Source organism: Aythya ferina, assembly GCF_964211825.1.
Source record: "Aythya ferina genome assembly, chromosome: 12".
Classification (NCBI taxonomy): Eukaryota; Metazoa; Chordata; class Aves; order Anseriformes; family Anatidae; genus Aythya; species Aythya ferina.
This window is the reverse complement of record NC_140308.1, coordinates 4113184-4133182: the sequence shown is the minus strand read 5'-3', so window position 1 is coordinate 4133182 and position 19999 is coordinate 4113184. Positions and strand designations below refer to the sequence as shown.

General features: G+C 36.8%; 1 protein-coding gene across 3 annotated transcripts in view; it reads left to right on the top strand.

Moving 5' to 3' along the window:
• CDH13 (cadherin 13) overlaps nt 1-19999 on the top strand; it is a 487393-nt gene that overhangs the window by 376510 nt on the left and 90884 nt on the right. For all 3 annotated transcript variants that reach the window (XM_084533251.1, XM_084533250.1, XM_084533252.1), the window contains one exon: nt 18703-18843. In XM_084533251.1, the coding sequence (XP_084389377.1) occupies nt 18703-18843 (141 nt within the window). The remainder of the gene's footprint in view (nt 1-18702; nt 18844-19999) is intronic.

Here is a 19999-nt window from a genome sequence, read left to right as displayed (position 1 = left end):
TGATTTTTATTGGAACAAGATAAAGGTCTGCCTGGACAAATTGCAGATATGAATAAAAATGACTGTGTACATCCCTTCGAAGCCTAGGTTGGTGGTAGAAGTATTTTTGGTAACACAGCAGTGCCGGTGACAGATTTCCAGAATCGTAGTTTTGCCTTTAAAATTTCCTTCCCATTGATCTTAGCAGGTAAGACAAAATGAACACTGTCCTGACTTTTGTCTGTGTTTTGAAGAAAGCAGAACTCATAATGCTGGTTAGATGGCTCTAACCAGTTAATATAATTACCCCATTTCAAATATCTGGTTGTATTGAATGGAGGAATGTATATAGAAGCCTCTCACATTGGTCTTATGATGCCATTTAGAAAATGATGGTGAAATGGTGTTGGGACTCACTGCACTGTTTTCAGCTTGGACTCACAAATGTGAGCAAAGCCTAAAGGATTCTCCAATGTTTTTTCCCTCAAGTCTTTTTGACACATCTAACAGATATCAGATAACTGGGGCAGAGGTATTTGGCAGAGAAGTGGCTGCCTTGCTTAACAGCTTGTCATTGGTACCAGTCAGAGCACAGAACTTCACACAATTTGCTACTCAGATAAAGTAGTGGGAAATTGTAATATTTCCATCAGACATAGACAAAAGGAAAGAGGAATTGTGTCTCTGTAGTTGGCATATATGGCTGTATGAAAAGTAAAAGGCTGTGTGATACCCCTACCCAAAAATGGTCTAATCTGTCTGCTTTCTGAAGATATTGGGAATATAATAGGAAGAAATCCACCAAGGACATTGTTTCAAGTGTCTCCAATCATGGCCTGCCATTTAATTTTTGCCTGTATGTTGTCATTTACAATCTATGCTAACTGCCAAATGTTAAAGCTAAATTTTTGGCACAATAGGACTAAGACACAGCTTTTGCTCCCTTGATATTTTATTTTTTTTTTTGAGATTAGCCTTTAGTCAGTGTGTATTGAGCTTCAAATTATTAATGCCTTCAAATTTGCCAACACAAACTACTGCATGGATGGACAGAAGAAGTTAACCTAATCATAAGATAGTAATTACAGTAGTTAAACGTATATTGTAATTCTACAATTACACATCAAAAATATAGTATGTAGCTCAGCATCATTCTTCTTGAAATACTGCCTATGATGATTTTTTTCCTTTTTTTTTTTTTTAATTTTTTTTCTTTTCCTTTTTGTTCTCACCTCCCACATGCTCCCAGTTTCTGTTATTAGGCTGCCACCTAGTAATGAAAATGAATGAAAAGCTGTTAGAGAAAAGAGTAAGCCTACAGCACAGAGCCCTTACAGTATAACCACTGCAAACCAAGAGAAGCAGAGCCTTTAGTTTGTCCTTTGCATTCATAAATACACCTGCCATTTCTTTCTGAGGTTTAATTTTCCTTGCAGCTTGTTTTAATACTTCAACCAAGTGGAAGTTCAATATAGGAAAGTATTGTAATGAATATTTCCCATTGTTTTATTTCCTAGCACCATAACCAATGAGGCAAATAATCCATGGCCATTAAGCTTTCTGTATAAAGAATTGGAAGGTATGCAGAGCTTACAGTAGCATGAATAAGAGATCCTTCCTTATGACTTCCAAGGTTGACACACAATATTTTTCAAGTGTGCTTGATAATCTTTCAGCCTCGATCTATTTAATATTAGACTGTTTTTATGTCTTCTTCAGGAAAAAAAAAAAAAAAAAAAAAGTTATATCTTTTGGCCACTGAGAAATGAGAAACTCGGGGCAAACTTTACAAGTGGCTTTTTTTTTTTAATTTTTTTTTTTTTTTTTTTTTTTTAGCAGTGAAGCTCAGTTGTTGTTCCCCAGCTAAAAAGATGAGGTCATGAGGTAAAAAAATAAAAAATGTTCGTCCATCTGAACACTTATATATCAGACTTCACGTGACCATTACAGAGCCCTGTCACATCAAATAAAAGGTAGTGATTAAATGGTAGAAACTAAGTACTTCCTAGGAGCTTAGAGGATTTGAAGTTAGTCTCAGGAAAATGAGTATATGAATGTTGATTCTTCAGAAAATTTAATAAACAAGGATATACATAAAACAAACTATCTATGGAAATATCCCCACAGCCTATTCCCTTTAAAATTTGGAGGCAAATATTCCAATTAGAGTCACTCTGAAAAAAGTAGTCAGCAACTGACCTGACCTGAAGCCCTTCCCTTCCCACTGTCTCCTAAAGCAATTAAACTTTTGTTTTAATTGGAACACTCAGCAAAGATTATAATATTAAAACAAACAAACAAAAAACATTGAATCACAGAAACCTTGCCTGGTAGAGATTAGGACACGTGCTGTTTTCTTTTACTGTAGTGCTGTATTTGTGGAGTGCAGATTTTCAGCTAGGCAGCTGAGCTGGTCAATTAGTATGGCCAGGGAATAACATGAGGGATATGCACATCAGCCATCTGAAGCAAGGAAAGTGTACAAATCATTATAGAAATTGGGAGGGAGTCTTAATCTTTTCATCTATAACTAACGGAGAGGAAGTGGTTGGAGTTAAAGACTAGGAACTGGAAGTCTCAGTCTGCTTCCAAGTCCATGAGTGATTCTCAGCCTGACCGCGGTCGTGTCATTTATCATTGTTTCAATTAACCTGTCTGCAGTGCGTTGCTAGATCCAGTTAATGGATATTTTCGGTGGACATCAAGATTGTCATGTAAAGTTGCATTTTGGTATCATTATACTTACTATTATACTGCATGCTAAATAGATGTCAGTACGCTGTAACAGGAGCGTATTGCTCCAACACAGGTTTAAATAGTACACTGTTTAGTAGCTTCATCCTTACTTTGGTGCAAGGCTTAGATAAAGAACTCATATATACATGTATAAAAAAAAAAAAAAAAAAAAAAAAAGACACTTCTAAGGATGAAATCCTTGTTGTATTTGAAGATTTGAAGATCCTTAACCAATGTTTGTTGTTTCTATTATGTTCAATGGCTTGAACCCATACAACCACCTATATAGGAATTAATGGTGCATCATAAGCATGGATTTCTTACAGGCTTTGACTTATGGCAAACAGGGCATCTCTAGACAAACAAAGGATATGATCTGACATTCTTTAATATAAGTGCTTTTGTAGGAGTTGTATTGTGTCTAACAGGTGTGGTCAGCTGGGCATTTTGAATATTGATAGAAGATCTCAGCTACTTTGTGTTAAAATGCTTAGATTCTATGGGAGCATATCTCAGAAATGTTGGTGAAACAATGTAACTTTTAAAAAAAAAAAAAAAGAAAGAAACGCTTTGTAATTCACATTAGAAAAGCACTTTTAAATTCTCTCTTTTTTCCTCTCTTTTTTTCCTTTTTTTTGTTGCGGTACTGTTTTCCTTTAAAGTGCTCCTCTCCTGAGTATTGTTAGGGATTTTGTTTTTCTTGATCACAGTAGTTGAACTCATCTGCATTTCTAAGTCCCAAGAAAGTGTAACACATCCATCCTGGGACACACTGTACTCCAGGGCACATTCAGACCTTACAGTTTTTAACACGTTGCATATATTACTGTTGGCCAAGAATCATGCATTTCATTCAGCATTTCCCCATCAAGCCTGGAGAACTGCAGGCAGTTTTGCTCCCATGGAGAGAGAACCTTGCTCAATTTTGTCTCCCATTGTGATATCCCTCCTGACAGGAAGCACAGCTGAATGTGTGAGTTTCTCATTCAGTGCCTTTGAAATATTTTTAGAACTGGGGTAGATGCAGAGAAGACAAAGCTGGAGGAGAGGGAGGATAGTGGAAGATAGCTGAATTCTGCCTTGATAATCTATTACCAGCTTTTAAATTCCCTGAGAGAGAAAGATAGATGTTGATTTTTTTTTCTGTTTTACTTTCATCTGTGTACAATAGTTCTGCTTTAGTAAATTAATACATAACTCACATAAAGTTTGTTTTGTATTTTCACTAATAATTGCATTCCTGCTTCAATAAACAGGATCTTACTAGGCTTCTGATACTGAACATTTGACAAAGGCAGTCATTTTCAGTGTCGTCTTCATCTGTTTATTAAGCTAATTATTTCACTACATGCCTTCTAGCCTGCCTTCCAATCAGTTCCACTTTTTGTAATGTTAACTCAGCGTTTTTTACCTTTAGAAATCTGTTTAACTCAATGACCTACATAGGCTTTTAAGGCAGTAGAAAATTAAATACTACTATTTTGCATTTGTTTCTTATGCATTTGAAAATTCTCTGTTCCTTTTCGTTTTCTCTCAATAAGGTTTATGCAAATAATATTAAAATTTATAACGAGACTAATATTTGTTAATCTTAGTTCAAATAGTGGATTTGTATTAAATCGTAGTTTGAAACACTTCCATTGAGAGGGGTGGGGGAGAGAGAAAGAGAGGGATATTGCTTGGACGAGTTTTATTACCATTTTGCTCTTGTTAAGCTTGAATTGTCACTATGATTATACACCCTAATTTTTAGTATTCAATATTAATTATATTTAAATCCCATTAGATTTACAGTTGCCATGCCCACTTCAAATTTCTTTTACAAAACTGTTTTGAAGTAGTTCCACATGAACCTGATCCCGCAACTCTGACTCTTTTGTTGGCTTCAGTAGGAGATTTATGCATACAAATTAATTATGTAGAAGATTCTTAGATTCAGTAAAGGTTGCAGGACATTCCAGATTGACTACTTCTTGTAGTCTCTGACCTGCAGAAATGTCAGGAATTAGATCTTGATCTGGCTGAGCTTATCAAATGTACCATTGGTTCTAAAAGCTGTTGAAGGACATCCTTAAATATGAACTGTGGGATTCACGCATTTCTCTGGTATTCATTCAAGACACAGAAAATGCTAATCTGTAGAGAGCTGAAAAGGTGCCTCAGTCATTTATTTGGTGTTATCACAAATCTTGATGATGTGCCAAACAGTCATACAAAATTATATTTGTCTACATGTGTCTAGGATGCACTGCACTGAAAGGATGTTGGTTGCAGTGCAATCCAGTTTGTTTCACGCTATTAAAAGCTCTTCCTTTGCTTGTGGGCAAACTTGTTTATCAAAACATTTGGAGTATAGCCTGAATTTATCTGTACTATAGCTCTGTATTTGTCTTCTGACATATGAATTACATTAAAATACCATGCTGGGGAATACAAGGATGTATGGATCCCTTCAGACATCCACACTACTTGGATCAGGCCTCCAGGCACAGGCAGTAAGCAGGCACTGCACATGTACCTCTCCCGAACAGATGGATGGGGATTTGGCAGAGCTGAGACAACCAAAATGAACAGGTTAAGAGCGTGCCATAGACACATGGAGCACAATATGCTGCTGGATGAGTAGCAGGCTACTAATCCTTCCCCTTCATAGCAAGAAACAAGGGGAGCAGGACAGGGCTGTTGTTTTGAAAACTCCCTGTGCTTCCCATGGCTAATATAAGCATGGTAGTGCTTCTTAGATCCACAGATACAGCTACTACTTATCAATTTCTAGCCTTGAAATACTCTTATAATAATGGTACAGATTTCTCCTCCCAGTTCCTTAAGGGAGACAAGTACTCCTTCCTCCTCTTTATTTTCCTGCTAGCAGTGCCTCCGATCCCATTATCTTCTTTGCTGATTTTGTTGTTTTTAGTCTACAAGAACTGTCTGGAAATGGCACTTCAAGTTTGCAAAACTCTTCACAAGTAGTTCCTTGACCTCTCCTTAGTCCCACATCCACTTATATCCTACTTCATATACTCACCTGCCCTCTGTCTCTCCATGCAGGTACAACTCATTCACTTAAATGAAGTTTGTTCTAGCTTAATACAAAGCAGCAGAGTTCACTTAATCTTTAACACTTATCTATATTTCTTTCTTAATTCTTCAAATCACTTTTTTTTCTTTCCTCTTTCTTTGGTGTGTTTAGTGTGACTCCTCATGAAGGAAAGTTGCATATAAAACCAGGCCTCCTGGTAATTTCTGGCATTGAGTAGCATGAATGAAGGATATTTTGGTACAATATTTAGTGTATAATATGCTTTGCAGTCTTAGTTCATTTTAACCTTATTTATACCAAATCTGTAGATTTTGCTAAATTACATATGATCTAAACTGGTTACAAAAAGGCAATATTAAAAATTTTAATTGAATGTCTCATTATTAAAGCAGCATAAGATTTCTTTGGTCCTTTGCCAGTGCAATATCCTGATTTAAATGATCAAATGATTAAAATGAAATTGGATCACTGAGTGTTTCTCCCTGAGGAGATAGTTGTGCACTCTGCTTCCCATGGGAACGTGTCACTGAGACCTGCTGAAAGCTGAAGGGAACTTTCCCACTAATTTTTCTGGAGAGGTGCCCCTGGTCTGCCACAGCTTAGACCTTCTGGCAGAATATTTCCTTGAATGGGAAGGCCAGGATGGCAGATCCTCAGGAACATTCCATCAGTGTTTTGTGGTGACTGGGAGATCAGGGGGAAGCAGACAAAATTAGCCACTTACTTACTTTTTGAGAACAATTAATTCAGACAAAAATTTTAATGAGTGCCATGGCATTACAGCAAATAAAAATATAATGTACTTCCTATAAAGCAAAATTTATTTCTGTGAAATAAAGTCTTCAGCCAGGTTTTGTGCCAGAAAATTACACTGCTAAACATTTAAAAGAACATGCAACTGCTTGACTGTACAAATGAGAAGGCAAGTTTATATCCCTATAATATTTCTTATTATTGGAGCACTGTGTCCCGTATTTTATGTCAGGTATGTGCCAGGATTCTGATTTATATGCCTTTTTGTGAGATTTTTTTATTTAAAATCAGAGCTATGCATTTATTCAGTCTTGCAAAATCCTTGAAATGAAAATTCTTCTACATGTATGATCTTCCCACACTTTTTTGTTTATTTTCTTTTGATTTTCCCCTGGGTCGCTACATTCAATTCATACTATAAGTAGATTTTATCTTGGTATGCTAATAAAACATATGAATTAGAAATCTCTTATTTCTTTTACGGTGAATGTGTAAAGCTCTTGATGATTGGTTTACAGAAAGAAGCTGTGTATAGTTCTGGTGCACAGACACAAAATTGTAAGACAAGCAAACTTTAGCAGTTAATATTATTTATCAATAGCAGCTGTGCTATAGTGGAAAATCTGCACAATGCACTGAAAGAGTATCAGACATTTAGTCTGAGAGGGAGAATAACCATCTTGGTTTGGCTGCAAGAAAACAGTCTGACTTGGAGGGGGAGGGGAGCTTGGCTAAGATTTTTTTTTTTTTTTATTTGTGGATGCTCTGAGAAGATATAAGTAGGATTATGAAAGGTTTACAAAAATAAAACTTACTAACCAATGCAGAAAGTGTAGGAATTCCAAATAAGGCATGTAATTATTTTTATCAAGAAAGAAAGCTGATAAAAAGATACTTAGGATTAAGTAAGAAAAAAACGAAACTGGAGAAATTTTAAATGGAAAATTCTTTTTTTACGCCTTTCATCAGAAAGTAAATCCTATGGAGGGGTTGCTTTTCCACCCCATAGTGTGATAAGCCATTTTGTAAAACAGCAATAGTGTAATTGAAATCCATTTTACATCATTTTCCCTTGGATGATTTAGAATTAGATCAATTTATATTCTGCAGCTATAACCCAATGAGAGTGTAAATGCAGCCACTAGAATTGTTTTTGTCCATGGGCAAAACTGGTATCATTTACTGATTCATTACACTCTCAGCAGGGTCCTTTATTTCAAAAGCTACCTGGAATTATTACTGGCAATAGAACACTAAAGTAAAATAAGATTTGCATAAAAAATTAAAGTTAAAGGGAAAATGATAATAGTGATTAAAACTAACATTTGATGACTATTTTGATTGGAATACCGTGTTTAAATGTCTCAAACAGACGTGGAGGGTTTTTTACCCTCTAACTCCAACTTAGAATGCATCTATTTAACTAGAATATTATGTCCCTAACAATATGCCTGAAATAATAGACAGTGCTTCTGTTAATATTTAACAATATAAACATCAGGCAAAGGTTGTACAACTGGAATTATAGGATATGCTTTTTGCATTAGGGTAATAATTTTAGAAATAACCTCTGTCCATCTAGGCCTGCTGATGTACGGTTGTCATAGCAAGTCAGTAATTGAGTTTTCTGGGCATTTTGACCACCGGTACAAATTTGCAAAGCAGATTACACAGTAGAAACACAATTTCCATCCTGACCTTTATAACATTGCTTTCTGTTGTGGGAATTGGAATGTTTATGGAGGGAAATACAGCCTAAGTGCACCTAATTTGTAAGAATGTGATTTCTGACATTAACCCAGTAAGCTTCATTTTGATTCATTTGATAACGGATTACGTAAAGATTTAGCATTAGGGAGGTTGCATAAAACTTATTATCTTTTGTTACCAAGGTGGAGAATATTGGTTTAGGTGATTATAAATTGAAACTGAAGGAAAACTTCCACGTTCAGCTGCTGTGTAAAGATCCTCAAGAAACCTGTTTCCCAGTGGTCAGTCACAGACCTTAACACGTTCTCGTACTTCAGAATAAGCTGGGTATAGTAAAAATGTTAAGCTTTTGTAGATCTAGACATGCTGTTTGGGGGTAAGGATGAAGCATCTACTTGAAAAGCCTTTGTAGCAAGTACCACCAGATGCTTTATGAGATGATCCATACCACCGTAATCTCTTGACTGCCCTTGGAACTTTGTGGGATCTGTTGGTTTTTGCCCCTGCTGTTGTCTGCTCACCTGGTCTCTGGAGTATGACCTTTCTGGTACTGGCTCCTTACTTAAAGGCTAGCAGTCTTGTCTGTTGTGGACTGGAATGCTATTTTTCTGCATAAGCAGATAGAACAGACCAGAAGAAGCAGATCCGTAGAACTAAACAGTTGAAGCTGAGGACCTGACATCCATGCTGTGTTCTGCAGTTTTTAACTTGAGACAGCTCTATTCTTGTCCCCTAGGCTCAATCACACTGGTGGCTGGGAGCATGGCTCCTGGGGCACATTTTCCAGTTGAATTTCAGCTGAAAGCAATCTAGCTGCCACACTCCAAGACCTCTCCATGATGCAAACTGAAGTGTAGTAAGCATGAACAATGGGAAAATCCACTCCAAAAGGTATTTGCTAATCAGTGCAGACACAACAGTGTACGCAAACCATGCATGGCACGTGGTGGGCAGCCTTCTCTAGGATTGCTATTCAGCTGGATGCTTTTAAATGGACTTGACTTGCCAGAATATCCATATAGGATGTGATGTTTGATGAAAAGGTGAAGAAAGGCATTGTATGGATCTGCGATGTCTCAGAATGACAAACTAGATTAGCACAAGTATTGCATTGGCACCCAGGCAGATCTCAGTGGTATAAACTTTGTTAATCTAAATTCATCTTTAACAAGATGATAGACTATTCAATGGTGATGGATCATAAAATAATCAGCGTTATGTTTCACTTAGTTTCTTGCACTGTGTTCCTGCAGAAATGTGTGCCAGTAAGAGCATCCTGGGAGTACAAAGGCACCTACTGTCCAGGATTTCAGCTTCATTACTGCTGTGTTGCTTGGTTCAGAGGTGATTTTGTGAGGAAAGAAATGTGCCGGGACAGTGCTTAGGCTGAACACAGCTTCAGATTTTACCTTTGTCTTGTTCAGGCTCTCTTATTGATACTTTAGGGATATAAAGGTCAGACTGAAAAAAACTCGTGCTTTTTTTTTTTTTTTTTTTTTTTTTTTTTTTTTTTTTTTTTTTTTCTTGACACACTTGTGAAAGGCAGTATTTACTTCCTGGAACTCTTGAGTATCCTCCTCCTAAGGCCGGGATTCTTCAACCAGATTCAGTTTCAAGGAGGAACTGGTTCAAGCACTGATAAGCATTCTTCACAGGTCCTTTTGTTTCTTTGTTCAGTGAAGGATTCCTGTGTTTCAGGGCTGCAGGTACAATGTATGTTTACCAACAAGATCACTGATAACTGATGTTGGCTGCTGTCCACACAATTTAGGAAAGCAATTTGTTTCCTGTAAACAGAGGGGAGTGCTGACCAGCTGCATGTTATTGCTGTTGTATGAAATATTTATACCATGAATTGATTTCCTCACCATGGGTTAAATGCTTAGAACTTCTCATTAGTCCCCAGCCCTGTGTTCCACAAGCACAGGCACAGACACCCTGTTGCTGTTACTGATGAAGATTTCCCAAATTCTAATGTGATTATACCTGCAAAAAGGAAGGAAATATTTCCTTCAGTATCACAGTTTGAGGAATCTAGGGGCTCTTTTTTTAAAGCGTATATTTTATGTGTATGTGCTCTCATGCTCTTGATGCCATAATGATTTGGAAGGCACCCTCATGCACTTAGTTCTGTGTTGTTTTGAATGCAACTCTGTAGTAACCCAACAGTTTTACAAGTAACACAGAATCTTATGTTGTGGTATGAAAGCATACATGTGCAGTTATTCATAAACAGTTACAGATTAATAAAAATGTGGAAATAATCTTGGGTGGCCTATTTAAAGACAGTGCAGATGTGATGATTTATGCTGGGCTGAGGGTCTTCTTGGGCTTGATACTTTGGGATTTGCTCCTGATTTTTTCTTCTTAAAGTTACAGCAGACAGCCTTAACTCATCTCTGTGTATTGACCTTTATTACGTGACCTTAGCACTCTTCGTATGCTTACAGAATCCTCTTGGCAGAGGTATTTTAATACAGAGGTATTTGAAAAGCTGTCTCTACTGATAACCATGATAGGTTACGGTGTTGGGGAAATCTGCCTCTCCTTTTATGCTTATTTTTACATGTGGCAGGGACTAAGAGTGATTAAATAATATGCAACTACAATTTATTAGAACAACTTTGCCCTTCTTTCTCTTTGCAAATTGTCTGCAAACAGATTGTACGACTCTAATATGTTAATGGCTGAAAATTATTTGAACTTTTTTTTAGCAAATATATTTTGGTCTGCAGATTATTTGAATCATAAATTGTGACTGTTAAAATGAAATATATAACACTACAAATAGAGCTGTTTGGGTGTTACAGGAGAACAATTTTTTAGGGAATTTATTGATTTGTCAAAATGAATGTGTTACAGAAACATGCCTATTTGGCAAACAAAAACCACTTTGTTGAGAGAAATATCTGTAATCCAGAATGGAATTCTTATTTTGAGTGCTGCTGATAGCTAGCTTGAGGCTTGGTTCTTTCTGAAGCAGGTGGGATGGTCAGGTTGAAGTCCTTGTTCATACAGGAGAACAGGATCTTTCCTCCCCTCCTCCTTCTGGTGGGGTGCACTGATGCAGACACTTCATTCTGAGAAAGCAGTTTTGATGCACTCTGGAAAAAATAATTAAGTTGGCAGAATTTTTATAGTAGTTTCAATATTACCTTAAAAGTGTATTAATAAGGATTACAATAAATGGTGGCTCCTACATCTGCCAGTCGGACTTAACTTTTGTGATCATATGTTCTGCTTTTTCATTAAAAAATCCTTGGAAATTTGGGAATATTAGCAATATTACAGTGTTGAATAACGAAGACACTAAGGCTTGTAAAGCATTAAACATCAGAGAAACTGTTTGTCACCTGCTTCATCAATAGTTTCTTAATTAATGTGAAAGTGTATAATGTTTTCTATCCAGCATCAAGTGTGTAAGGATTGGTAGGTGTACAGTCAGTGAGGAATAGATATACCATGGTTTCAGTACAGGTTTGATCCTACATTAAAGGGTAGCAGAACACTTGGCACTTGGTGTGCAGGAAGGGTGAGGGGTTCTTTTGGTTAGAGCACTGTGAATGTCACTCAGTTGTCCCCTTAGGGGAATGCTGGCCTTTGGGTATGCAGCAAATGGGAAAGAGCATTAGGGCAGCATGTCACTTTGTGAAAAGTCAGCACCACAGGACGTTATGGATAACTGAAAGGCTGCTCCAACAAGGACAGGCTTCCTGCTCAAATTCTGTATGTGAATTGCTCTCTGATTATAATATCCAAATTACATCCTCCATCTCCTAAAAGCTATGCCTGTGGCTCTGGGGAAGGTACCAAACTCCATTGAGCCTTGAGGCGGTGAGCTGGGCTGCCATGTTAACACAGAGCCTGGAGAAACTTGGATTTAGCAAGCACAATTATACATGTTCTTTAAACTCACGACAATCTTTGGAAGAGCAAAGAAATAAGGACAGTGTTAATAACATGTAAATAGTGTTAATGACACGTAAATGCAAAAGGAGTGCTTGTGTTTTTCAGGTCGTATAGTTGCAAAAGGACTGTAATGTAGTTTGCTACTTTTTAATTCAGACCTAGTATTGGGGAGGGGCACTTGTTACTGCTATTACTGGCTGTTGACAGAAGGCTTAGGTGAGATGAGTGTGGTAGTTGTATTCCCAATACCTCCAAGTATATAATAATAGATTGATTAAAGGGTCTAAAATCAGCAAGAGAAGTTGTATAATAATTGATGCTTTCACACTGGAATGAAAGCTTTCAGCAGCACAGTTTAATTGTGAGGAAAATATATATATATATATATTTTTTTTCTCCTGGGGGGAAAAAATATATGTGCAGTAGTCCAGAAGGAAAGCTGAAACAGTTGGTGTTTAAAATAAAATAAAATAATAATAAAGTATATATTTAGTGACATTTGAGATTAGCTTCCTTGGGACACTGTTATTCTTACTCTGTAATGCTATTCAGATTTGCTATAGTACTTTATACTTCTAGTGCTGTGGACATGGAAAATGTTTTTTTTCACTAGCCATGGGCATGTAGTGAGTGGTTGCTGCAGTTCAACATGACAGCCTGTTCCAGACAGATTATACTTAGGAAAATATGGTAAAAGTCAATGTATAGGTACTGATTTCAGTGGTGTTAATACCTTTTACAGCAATTAAGGATTTTGTTCAGAATACTGAATACTTGCTCTCTTCCCAGGGTATATTTTCAGGCATAGCCTAACTGACAGCAGTAATTCAAATGGAAATTTCAGAGTAAATGGAGCTTCAATCATTTTTGTCCTAGAAATTAGAGAGATTCCTGATCAGTAACATTCTCAATGTAAGGATGATTCCTAAAGTGGAGTTGGTATCTGCATAAATACTGTGGTGTTTGTCTCCAAGAGCCAGGATGGATACGTGAATGAGCAGTAAACAAATAGTTTTTCTCTGCAGGCCTCTAATATTTCTCAAAAGAAAGCCTGTCACCCCATCACAGTTGGCTGCCTTCTCCAAAATGATGCAAATTCAGTGGCAACTCTAAAGCTTAATTTGCATATACATGATTTGGGTCAAAATTGATAACTATACAGAAAATATTGGAAACATACACATGTAGTTCCTGTATTTCTACACTAAATATAACAAACATACCCATATATATTAGGCCTGTAGTTAGGTCAGCATTGTAAAGAATTGAAGTTCTTATACTCTATGTCCTTTATATTAAATAGTTACAGGTTTCCTCCTGATGGGAGACAAATATCTCTGGCCTTAGATACAGGAAGGTATCTGTATTAAGCATTTTGGAACAATTTATTTTATTTTTTAAGAACAATTGCTGAAAGAGAAAATTTACTCATCTTTTTGCTCCCAGATATGCGTATGAACTATATCTCTCCCATGGGTAGTAAACAGATATTGATTTTCTTCATAACAGAAGTACCTTATTACAGTGATTAAACTGTAGACCTTCCTTTATTATTTGAAAAAATTGTAAATTGGTGAGCTAAAGAGAATTAACATTACAAATTTGTTTTCGTTTTTGTATTCATCTAACTGTAATTCATGCTCTGAATGCAAAGTCTGTCTACAGTGCCCTTTTTACACAGCAGCAATTGGCATTTAAAATAAATACTGATATTATGATTATAAAAGCGTTATGTCTGTTAGAGCTGTTAATAGTCACATTACTTCATTTTTTTATTCTACATTTGTCAAAATCCTGACAGCATACTCAGTGTTAGATTGAATGTTGATATTGTTACTCAACAAGAAGATTGATTATGTCTTAATAGGATGTATTCAGTGCATACTACATGCAATTATCATCTTAAGTGAACACAAGCATTTATTTAGCATTAACTGAAATTATTTAAATTCAAAGAATTTTTCTTTCTGGTTAGCATTATATTATAAAGGCATTAGTAACAACTATGATATGGTAGCATACTGCTGATATATTAATATGCATGAATAAGTAGTTTATAAACAGAATTATAAACAGAGGCGTTGAGGCCTTGTTGCACTGCTATAGAAAATACTAATATCCACAAAATAATACAAAACTCTATTGGCAGTAGGCATTAAGATAGCTTGTAAATACACTTAAAACCCCTACAGGTGTTTTGAATATTCTGTACAAAGTTTGTTTTCTAAACAGTGTTTGTTTTGATCTTAGCAACTATTTCATGTGAATTTGGGAATTCCTATTCTCCCCTTATTTTTTTAGGTGATGTGTTGTAGTGCCAAATGAAGTCTGTGGTATTGTGACACTGTTGAGAGCTGTCTGCTCTTTTCTGTACGTGCAATCTGTAGGTCTCTTATGAAGGTCTCCAGCCAGGAGGAAATGCTGGAGAGACAATTTCTGGGACAGTTTCTTGTGAATCTGCGTTTCTTACTCTGCTTTTCTTCATTTTCAAATAAAACATTTGACCAAAATGTTTGGACTTCAGAAGTTAAGCATTTCATTATATGTTAGGCACATAAATAAAGGTCTTGATTTTCAAAATGCTGAGTCCATAACCCCAGTGAAATGGTGCAAAGCTGCAAATGCATTCATTCATTTGGTTTAGGAGCTTCAGGAGGTTTGAAAAATTTGTGTACTTTTTTTGATGGTGTAGAATAGCAAACTACAGTTGCTCTTCCTCCTCTCACACATAAATGTAGTTACCATGGCCATCAAGTTTAGGTGAACAACAAATTATTCACTGCTTGGATAGATTTCTTTGTTAAAGAATGATGCCACAATATGGTTTACATGTATGTTCCTCACCTCGGTGCTGCTTTTTGTGATCTTAATAACACATATCAAGATTTGGACTGTTACTGCCGGTGGTGTGAAGCACTACCTATGGCTTGCATCTCTGAAGTCACATAGTTTTTTTCTCGTATCTGTAGGAAATATTAAAAGCTTAAACCTTGGCAGAAAATCATAATTATCTGGTTCCATTCTCCACTACCTACCAGTTATCATCCGGTTTATTCTAATTGCATGTATCTACACTGAACTGTTTATTTTTCTCTGTTGTGATTAGATCCTGCTGGCTTTGTCAGGAATCTGAAAATCTAAAAAAGTGCCTTTCTGGCATCTTGATGCTCACCGGTGCTGATCCAGCTATGTCAAGGCAGCAGGGGAGTGCAATCTGATACCAGTGTTAGCACTGGTGAGAATGGCAGTGGGTGGACCTCCAAAGAAAAGCACTCAAGACACAACTCACCTCCTTGGCAATCCAAAGAATTTGCCAGCATCACCCCTGCCGTGGCTAAATGACTGCAGTGAAAATTTATGGGGAAAGGAATGGATCTCCTGCTGTAATTATACAAACTCTCTCAACAGTGTTACCCTCCACACAGTCACAGCTGATAAATACTAAGCCACACAAAAAGCAACTTAATGTTTGTTTATTCAATATAATCTATTTTCCTTTTTAGCTGTAGATCCACTTTCTTGAAAGTTGATGCATATTTATGTTGCTAATGTCTCATTATCCAAACAGCGTTAATTGGATTGTTTTTGCGGGAGTGTGTTCTAGAGGCTAGGTCACTGCTTGGAGAAAATGTGAGGCCTGGGTTTAGTGACAGGCAATGTCAGGGTGCAGCAGCAGTCTGTGCAACTGTGGGTCCCCAAATCCTCCCCTGTTAGTGGTGTGCTGTATTTCTCCCTGGACCACACAGTGTAGTGGGGATGGAGGAGGGAGGAAAGGGTGGAGGTGAAGGAGGGCTGCTTTTCTCCTCCACACACCCCCTCCACAGGCACTCATTTCTCAGGAGGCAGGAGCAGGCACAGGGAGAGGGAAGTGACCAGGAGCTGCCAGGCTCCTGCTGCTGCTTGGCCCTGGTGGGCCCCACACAGGTCTGGGCCCTCCATAGCATCACCTGCTGAGGAACACAGATCCCCAATCCCATGTCCCAGGATTTACCAGTATTGTGATAAATCACACAATCCAAGTAATTGCTGCTAGTGACTGAACTGAATTAACTGGGCTAGAAGCATGAGAAATGTTGAAAAGGCCTTTACGTGCATCTCCAAGTCTAAAGAGAACATCTGATGGGAACAAACCTCTGCTCATGGGTTTGGACGTGTTAAGAGTTGCTTTCTATAACAAAGCAAATATTTGGTGACAGAACTAGATGTAGAAAGTGCTGCATAGCAGGAAAGTGTGAAGTATTCATAATGATATGAAATACTACTCAAAATTCGATGTTTTTCACATTCCATTGCAAGCTTAAACATTGGACTCCTGTCACAGAAATTTCTGCTGCAGTAGACACAATTTCTAGCATAAATGGGCTTGCTTTCAACAGAAAATGGGACAGTTTTCAACGGAAGAAAGGCCAATTTGTGAGTAAAAATGGGCCTCTTTTTGAACAAAAGGTTTATAAACATGAAGCAGTAAATAGCTTTGCAAGTTTTCCATGCAATAAAAACAACTTGCTAATGAAAATAATGAAAAAGTTACAGTTAGGGGAGGGGAGAGAGGCTCCATGCAGTTTTCAATACTTTGAAAACATTTTAGAAAAGAAATATATGAAAACTGTAAATCTTGTTCCACTCTATAACTTGAATTTGTGTTTGAAAAATGTCAGTAATTTTTCTTTGTGTATATTTCTCCTATGATATAAATCAAAATCCTGTTCTGAGTTTGCTGCCTTCTGAGATGAATTTCATGGAACAATGTTGTAAGACTTAAGGAAATACTTTTCTTAGGATCCTCTTAGTGGCAATGGCACCCAATTTTCTAGTAGTCCATATGTTCTTTGAACTAAACATGTCTTCTGACTCAACTCATTGATTTCACATGCAAATATATTGCTTCATAATAGGTGATCAGATGAGGAACTGACCTGGTTGCTTTTGTTCTGACCTATAAATGCTTCAGGATTGAAGTACATATACTAAGCAATTAGAGCCCCCCTTTTAGACATGCTCCAAGAAAGATGCTGTGATGTACCCACGAGAATATACAAAGCGCCATTTAGTGAATACTTTCCAATCAGTTAGCTGTGGAGCAGACTGTGTGGCCCAGAGGTTGCTAACCTTTGGTTAGAGCTTGCTATTGTAGAGATGAAAATTAACTATTTTCTAAATTTTAAACAGTGAGAGGTTCTCTGCTGTGGGATAAGCCCTACTCCAGCTTCTTTGATTCTGCTTTATAAGGCAGTGTATGGGTGGCAGACAGATCACGGTGTTGCTATATGGAATTTCACACCAGTTTTCTCCTTGCATGTTAATTCTCTGGAAGACTGTTAGCTGAAGGACATAGATGAATGATGTCAAAGATGTTCAGCCTTGATTCTTGTATGCACAGGTGGCTGATAGAGCTAGTCTGAGGTTAAAAAAGCACTTGAGCTGTGGTGCCCTAGCTACCCTTTCAGGTACTGTTACTTAGCTTTGCTCCTGAGCTCCAGACTTGTTTTTCAAGGAAGTTTTAAAAAACCACCCGAGCACTGGTGATCCTTACCATATAGCTTTAAAGGTGACTGCAGCACTTTCCCATCTGTGTACTCCATTGATGATGCAGCACATACGGTTTTTGTGCAGATGGTTCCATATGAGATGGCCATACAAATGTGGAAAATAGTCATTTTCATTAGGTACCCAGTCTTGTCTCCAGTGAAATCCATGTCAAAACTCTCTATGAGCTCCATGAGAGCAGGTTCTGAGGCTAATAACTCCCTTTGATCGAATGTACTAATACTCAGTTGTCCAGTGAGCATACAGATGTACTTCATGTTTAATGTGAGAGAGGTGAATTACATATGCTGTAATATTTCCGTAATTATTTTTTTTCAAAGTCATGGCTGTTTTTCAAGGTTGCTTTTCCTCTGGACCTGTGCAGTTAGCTCTGTCTAGCTGCACAAGAAGTAGACAATCAGATCAGTAACCATAACACAAAAGGTGGCTAAACATATGTAAAATTGTTAACATTACTGTTCACGTTTGTTACGTAGAATAACAGGCACTTGTTGCCTGTTTTAGAAACTACTTCCCTGTTTCTTACAGAGAAGCAAATTTAGATGACCATTCTAAATGCTATTATGCAGAATGAATGAAATTTAATAAATAAAATGAATGAAATGAATGTATATGTAGATCGTGACATCAGTATTTAATTATATATCCATCATAATACTGAGGAGGTAAACTGCTGGATACTGGTGCAACGAAGTGAAAGCTTACTCTGAAAGAGCAGGTGTATTTTAATTTCTTCCCTCTTTACTAATCTTCCTGAATATCAGGATAGGTTATGTACTGTTTACCAATATTTACTTGTCTTCCTTCCTATTATATTCTAAATAAGGTTTCCATCCTAGCAGCTGAAGTTCAGAGAAGGTTTTGCTTCTGCTTTGCTAAAACCTGAACTATGTCATCATATTCATTTCTATGCTATGTTTTGTCAGACCAAATTAAGTTTCAGATTTTGTTAATTTTAATGTGAAGTAAAAGTTCTATGTAATTATTTGGTTTCTTGAACCCTTTCCTTTTCTGTTATTTTTCAGACTATGGAAACCCCCAAATACGAGCTGGTTATAGGAGCTAAGGATATGGGAGGTCTTGATGTGGGGCTAACTGAAACAGCAACTGCCACTATTCTTATTGATGACAAAAATGACCATGCACCAGAATTTACCAAGAAGGAGGTAAGAGTTTGCCATCTGTGTTCTACAAACTGTTGCCTGTAATTGTAAGTAATACAGAAATGTTCCTTAATGGAAAAGGAAAATACTTAGACGTTTTTTAGCTAAATGTGATGGACTTTCCAAGAGCTGTTCTTTTACATTAATAAATTGGTATGCATCATTTCTAAAGTGCAACCACAAGGTAAAAAATTATGTCAAGGGATATAATTGAGAGCTTGGCTAATGGGATGAAAACCTGTACAATAAGTTTGCTAATGGTAATTTTCTTGTTTTGTTCCTATGAGGAAAACAGAGCTCTCCCTCCAGCCTGCATACTAGCTTAGGGCTTTTAATGATAGGGAACATGGATGAAAGCAATGTCTTTTGTCCTGACTTCAGCACTTCACCCACTTCACCTGTGAGAAAGCTAGTCTTGTCAGTTCTGTAACAAAAAATCCAGTCCTGAAAGCATTAAATTCAACCTACAGGTGAAATTTTTCAAGGAAAGTTTGTTGTTGTTGTTGTTGTTTTTCCCTGCAAGTTGAATTCCACTGAACAATACTAAGAAGCTTGTAACAAAAAATATTCACTGCCTGCAGGATTGTGTGGCTCTGCTACAGCCAAGTTTCTGGCTTCAGGGAAAGCATCCACCCAATTTCCTGCCCTTCACACACTATTCTTTTCCCTCACCTACATTTATTATTAGTATGGGGTTTTTTTGTTTGTTTGTTTGTTTGTTTTTTTTTTTTTTTTTTTTGTTCTTCTGGTATCTGGAGAAAATTAGAGTGTCTGAAGTTTTACCTAATAGCAGCTGGTTTGGATTCTGCTATAAAGTTTTCCTGAAGCTGTGCGAGTTTTAAGGAATATTCCCAAAAGATGAGAAGTAAGCACTAGGGATGCTGATTTTCAGGTAATTTTAGAAAAAGAAAATGAGAATCTGTTGTAAAAGTCTTGGTTTTTCTTTAGGTTTTTCTTCTTTTTTTCTGTGTTGTTTGTTTTTTTTTGTGTTGTTTTTTTTTTTTTTTTTTTTTTTTTCATTTATATATATATATATATATGTTTTTTTTCCTTCTGGCCTAATTTTAGCAGTTTGACAACAGATTATATTGAAATAAATTACTGCAATTTTACTTGAATAATTACTTCTTTTATAAATGCAAATTGGATAAGATTAAAA